This window comes from Musca vetustissima, unplaced genomic scaffold (genome assembly GCF_032173495.1).
Source record: "Musca vetustissima isolate MV318-11 ecotype Yass unplaced genomic scaffold, APGP_CSIRO_Mvet_v1 utg24653, whole genome shotgun sequence".
Lineage (NCBI taxonomy): Eukaryota > Metazoa > Arthropoda > Insecta > Diptera > Muscidae > Musca > Musca vetustissima.
Genome location: NW_026882578.1, coordinates 216,773 through 223,065, shown reverse-complemented (window position 1 = coordinate 223,065; position 6,293 = coordinate 216,773). Strand labels below are relative to the sequence as shown.

At 32.9% G+C, this 6,293-nt stretch overlaps 1 protein-coding gene across 1 annotated transcript; it reads right to left on the bottom strand.

Annotated features, from left to right (window-relative positions):
- Positions 1-580: 580 nt before the first annotated feature.
- LOC133329072 (cationic amino acid transporter 3) lies at positions 581-3,475 on the bottom strand. Its single transcript, XM_061537570.1, has 5 exons — positions 3,116-3,475; positions 2,795-3,055; positions 2,457-2,731; positions 2,093-2,330; positions 581-1,239 (listed from the first exon to the last, which is right to left on the bottom strand). The coding sequence occupies exons 1-5, from the start codon at positions 3,468-3,470 to the stop codon at positions 581-583; spliced, it is 1,788 nt and encodes a 595-aa protein (XP_061393554.1). The 5' UTR covers positions 3,471-3,475.
- Positions 3,476-6,293: the final 2,818 nt, after the last annotated feature.

Sequence of the window (6,293 nt, the reverse complement as noted above, 5' to 3'; positions counted from 1 at the left end):
TTATAAATGCTATTCTCTTTTCTTCTTCATTTGCTACTACAAATGTATATACAAAAACAATAATAATAACAACAACAAAAAATGTACAAACGTAAAAGAAAATTAATAAATAATATTTAATTTATAATAATAAAAGAAAACAAACTCTCAAAATCAAAGAACTCTCTCCCTCTCTCTTACACACACAGTTAATGTGACAGGTGTATGTAGACAAAGTAAAAAAACACAGTTACCTTGAGAGTTTGTTTTTGGTAGTAAACAAATATAATAGCAATAAAAACAAATACAAACTTTCAATATTAAAACCTTGCTCTCTCTCTTTTAAACCATGTTTACATTTGTGGTCTTTAACATCTTTCTCTCTTTACAATGATCTCTGGAACTAAATAAAGACCTTCGATAAACACAGCCTTGAGAAATATTTAATGTATCTAATACACCATTTACACAAGGTTTTAAATACAAAAATCTGTTCTTTGATTGTTCACACGATGATCAATACTTGATTTGCTTAGTCTTGTATAATTTTAAAACAAACTCCTCTAGCCAAAAAAAATCTAATACCTCACTTCAACATTCCTTACATTTTTATGCTTTTACCATTCTCCACCTTCCAATCGGGCTCGAATGCCGCATTGGTACGTTGCATATCCAAAGCGGCGGCTGCATGATTTTTATTACGTGTAATTTGTGTCGAATTGCGAATGCCATACACAAAATAGATGCAATAACCGATAAATACCCAAATCAAAAATCTCACCCATGTACCCAAATCCAATTGGAACATCAAATATAAATTGGCGAAAACACTAAGGCAGGGTATCAGGGGTACCAATGGCACTTTGAATGTTAACTCAATCGATGACACTGGTTGGCAGCCAATAATAATTAAGATGACAATTAACACAGCACCCAAAACACTCAAGGCAATAATTGAATCGGTGGAACCAAATTCAAAAATTTTATCCATACTGCACCATAGAATGCACACCACACCGAATAGAATGACACCAATTTTGGTTATGGCCGAACTTAGAACATTTGGTTCGCGGAAGGAGTTGCCATTGAAAAATTGTTTAATAACCGTGGGTAGTCGTAGGGTAACTTCACGACCGCTCATATCATCATCTTGATAACGTAAGACTAGAACGCATACGGCCACAATACTATAGGCCAATAGGGTACCAATGGACATCATGTCGATTAATTGATCCAAATTGAAGAGTAATGCCATGACAGCTAAAGGAGGGAGAAGAAAAAAAATTAATTAGTAAATGTACATAATTTGCTTATAGAAATTGAGGTTATGTATTGCTCTCAAAATAAATAAAGCATCATCAGAAATTTTCTAATCGCAATAATTTTTGGACAGCTAAGAGGACGGACCAATAATGCCATGATTTTACAACATTCAGCACGATTAAATGATGATTTGGGTGCCATTTTGTTCTCTCATTTGTAGCAATAGCCAAATGAGTAAGAATGGTTGAAGTGAAATACTTATTGATACCTCATCCACCATATTTTTAGGTAGATAAAATTATTCGGTGTTAAGAAGTTCCGCTTCCATAATCCTACATACCAAAAAATTCTTGATATCACATTGAACGATCGATCGGAAATAGTACATTAGCTAGTTGATGTCATGTAGATTTCATTTATTGAAAAATCCTGTGTCGATTTTACTGATTAATTGGGCGCCATTTTTGCACTGAAATGACTATTTAAAAAAATTGCTTGAACTGAACCTCTAATTGGTACCTTATACGCTCCATGGCAGATTTTTAGAATCATATGAAAAATTCCATCTTAGTTTTACTTGATTGATTGGGCGCCATTTTTGCTTTGAAATTAATGTTTCCAAAATTGCTTCAACTGAACCCCTAATTGGTACCTTATCCGCTCCATGGCAGATTTTCAGAATCATATGAAAAATTCCTTCTTGATTTTACTTGATTAATTGGGCGCCATTTTTGCTCTGATTGGTATCTTATCCGCCCTATGGTAGAGGACCATATAAAAAATTGATTCTTTGTTTTACTTGATTGATTGGGCGCCATTTTTGCATTTGTTAATATATATTCATACTTACATGCCAAAATACCGGATAATATGGTGGCCAACAATGGTGTTTTTGTGAAATTGTTAACCTTCGACAATTTCTTGAAAATAATACCATCACTACCCATGGCATAAAGGACACGGGGTAGGGGGAACATGGCGCCCAATAAACTGGTGCACAAAGCAAAGATGGCACCAATCGTTACAATCCATTTAACAGCGATCCAGCCAATGGCCTCAAAGGCATCGGGGAAGGGAGCATTTTCGTTCTAAAATACAAAAAAAAAGTAAACAAATTTCAAAGTTAATAATAGTTCCCGTAGATTTAAAACATAAAGGCTTCCTTCTAGAACCTACAATTTTACTTGCAGATTTCGGGTAAAAAATTACATTACCTGCAAATAATATGGCAACATCATGGTCAATACTGTGGACACACCAAAATACGACAAGAAAATAATAATCAGCGATATGACAATGGCCAATGGGATGTTGCGTTTGGGATTAATGGCCTCTTCACCGGTGGTGGCAATACAATCGAAACCCACAAAACCAAAGAAACACTTGGCAGCACCAGCCATAACACCAGCAACACCATAAGGCATAAAACCACCTTTACCAAAACCCTCAGGAACCTCAGATTCGGGGATGGACCAGTTTTTGGGATCAGCTAAAAAGATAAATATTCATTTCAAATATTTTCTGGGTAAAAATCAAAATATTTTCAACTTACCATTCCAACCACCGGCAACCAAAACAATCAAAATGGTAATAATATTAACACTGGTGAAAATGTTATTCAGGAAGGTTGATTCCTTTACACCAAAAGCCAATATACATGTCAATACCAACACCATGCCAAAGCCCAAGAAATCCGGATAATCACCCAAGAAACTAACATTAATGGGCAAGGCCTCCGTCAAAGCGGTTGACATGTTTTTGTCAATCAATGAATCGAAATAACCACTCAGGCCTCTGGCCACTGAGGCAGTACCTAAAAACAAACGCAGGTTTTAATTGTTGTTGTAAGAAAAATAATCTTCCTCTCACTTACCAATAACATATTCCAAAATTAAATTCCAACCAATTGTAAAGGCCACAAATTCACCAATTGTCACATAACTGTAAACATAGGCACTGCCGGCCTTTGGTACACGAGCCGCAAATTCGGCATAACAAATACCAGCAAAAGCGGAGGCAACCGCCGCAATGAGGAAAGACAATGTTACAGCAGGACCGGCAATATTATATGCTACTGAACCAGCCAGTACATATACACCCAAACCAAGGGTACTACCCACACCTAAGGCGGTTAAATCGAGTAGACCCAGGACACGTGCCAATTTTGATTCTTCCTCGTGGACATCATCAGTTTTTCGGCGTGTTATAGCTTTCCAAAAATTAACCATGATTTATGTGTTGAGGTGTGTGTGTGTGTGTGCGGAATATGGAGGATTGTTGTAGGTATTTAAAATATGTGACTGAAAATAAAAGTAAAAAAAAAAACATTAGTCAGAAACTTTTAAATCTCTTAAATGCTAATTTATTTCAGAAATCAAAACAAAAAATATATAAAACAAAAGTCCCATTAAAAAATTTGTATGCAAATCATGTGCCAAAATAGCTATAAAGCCATATTTGGAATAGCGGAAGTTTACAGAAGACTTTTTTTAAATATTTAGGCATACAGTGGTTATTGTTATTGTTTTTCTGAACATAACCTACACTATTAGCATTTTATGCGCTCTCTACGTAGGTCAGTTTTGAAAGCCCTTAACGTATGATGGAGATTATTAGAGAGGGTTTATATTGTACATGATGAGTTGGGCACCATTTTTGCTTAAAATTGGACATTGACAAAATTACTTGAAGTGAACTACTAATTGGTACCTCCATCGCCAATATGTTAGGTTTTATGTTACTTTGAAAATTGTCTGTGGTAAAAGGCCCAAATCCCAAATTCTGGAGGTTAATTGAGGTCAACATACTGAACATATCCATGGTACGACATTGAACGATTGAATTGTTAGAGTGCTTGAAATTCAGAACCTTCCTATTTTATATGCCAATGTTTTTTCGGTATTTCATGATCAGTTGGGCGCCATTTTTCCTTTCAATTAGTATTTGTCAAAATTGGTTGAATTCGACTTTTACGCCATATAATAGCTTTGATCCTATTTTTTGTCCTCGAAGTATCAATTTATTTAGGAAAGCACAGAAAATAAATATAGAGAAAGACCAGGTCTGTGGAGTGCGGGCTACTTATGTGTTGTTTTGGAAAAAAACATTAAAGAATAGTAAATTTTATTGATAATGCAATCGTCATTCAAATGGCTTTAGATTTAATCAAACCCGTATGTTATAGCCACGACGTCTCCTAAATTTTTGTGCTAAAATATTCAAGTTCGAATTTCTCCCCATAGAGGTTATTTATTTATATATTTGATACTGCCTGCTTTAAGAACTACTTTATCAACCTATCTTTTGTTTAGCCTTCATATATCTCTTTCAAAATCCTCCACATAAATGTAATTCTTAAAGTGCGTCATTTCGATACCTTAATCGTATCTCAAGTACTTCAAATCTCCGTTCAGTGATTTCAAACATGATAATTGATAAGAAAACAACAGTATAAAAATAAGGCCAATGTCAGATTAAAATTAATATTATTAATCTCTATATGAAAATCAAAATTTTGAAGGTACTACAAATAATTATGGAAAAAATTCCATACCAACATTCAAAAATGTTACCCCTCCCTATTTGAACAGAAATAGAAAAGGTAAATTGTCTGCAAAGCTCTATAATGGCATCACTATCAGCTGATTCTGAACGAAAAAGAGTAGCTTAACTTTGTTTCTTTTATTACTACATAGAAGCGAACAGCTGTTTCTGATAATCAGCTGTTATTGTTTATATTTTATAACTGACTTTTAACACATTTACATACAAACTTTATAGGATTTGGATTTACAAAATCTTGAAAATAAATTGAGGTAGTTTATACAAAAATAGAAAAGGTACGAAATAACTAAATTTTCGAAAAAAACGCTATATTGGCATCACTATCAGCTAATCTTCAATGAAAAAGGGATCAGCTTCGTTTGAAAATCTGTTCTGTTATTGGTATTTCTATTTGAAAAATAGTGCGAAAAACACTGTTTAACAATGATTACTACATAGAAGCGATCAGCTGTTTCTGAAAATCAGCTATTAATATTTACATTTGATAACTAACTGTTAACACATTTACATACACAATTCATAAGATCTGAATTTACGAAGCTCTGAAATTGAATTAAGGTTGTTTACACTGGATTTGAGATCATTTTAAATGACTGTCAGCTCATACTTGTATAAATATATTCATACCCACAATTTGCGTTTTTGAACTAATTTGTAGAATCTTTACAGACTTTGAAGTTTTAATTTGTTTATAACTTTAAAGAACAAGCCGTAACTCTCCGATACCATTCAACAAAACTCATTTTTTACAAAAATTTGCATCAACTTCTTAATGAGAAAATACGCAAAGTATATTGTTATGTTTATACGGTCATTTAGAAAATGTAAACAAGACGGAGATTGGAAAAAGGAATCAGCTGTTTATTACAATCAGCTGATAGTGCTTTTGATTGCTGAATAAGAACATGTTATAAAGAAGTATTTCTTTATATATGAATTTAATTTATTGTGCCAATTTAAACAAATGCCAGTGAATAATTCTGAGACTTTTCAAATAAAAAATATAATTTAAAAAAAGGATGATACGTTTATACGTGTAAATCGAGTCAACGTTTATGGTTTGGGGATAAAATAATATTCACAATAATATATAATGACAAATTGTATCAATTAAACATGCAATAACCCACATTTATATTGAAACCCTTGTTTTTTAATATTTAATGATTTTTTTTTTTCATTCCACAAAAGAAGACAAAAAATAATAACAATAAAACGAAACAAATGAATTGTTCATAATAATTTGCATTACATTCATTATGCAATTGGAAAACAACAATGCGAACAGCAACAACATTCAATATTATTTCTATATTAAAATGAAAAAGTAAAAAACCGAACACAACATTTTTTTTCGACAAAAAAAAATCAGTTCAGTAAAACAAATCCCATTTCAGGGCCCGTTAAAATAAAATGTATGAAAAAACACGTTCGATGAGTCGACAAGTGTTATAATGTTAAAATACTTGAGTTATAGTGATTCCCAC

What these genes read in the sequence shown, in the direction of transcription:
- LOC133329072 (XM_061537570.1), bottom strand. Translation starts at nt 3,470, where the DNA reads ATGGTTAATTTTTGGAAAGCTATAACACGCCGAAAAACTGATGATGTC. An exon ending in AATTTTGGAATATGTTATTG is followed by an intron (nt 3,056 to 3,115) that starts GTAAGTGAGAGG and finishes GTTTGTTTTTAG; the next exon opens with GTACTGCCTCAGTGGCCAGA. An exon ending in GGTTGCCGGTGGTTGGAATG is followed by an intron (nt 2,732 to 2,794) that starts GTAAGTTGAAAA and finishes TTATCTTTTTAG; the next exon opens with CTGATCCCAAAAACTGGTCC.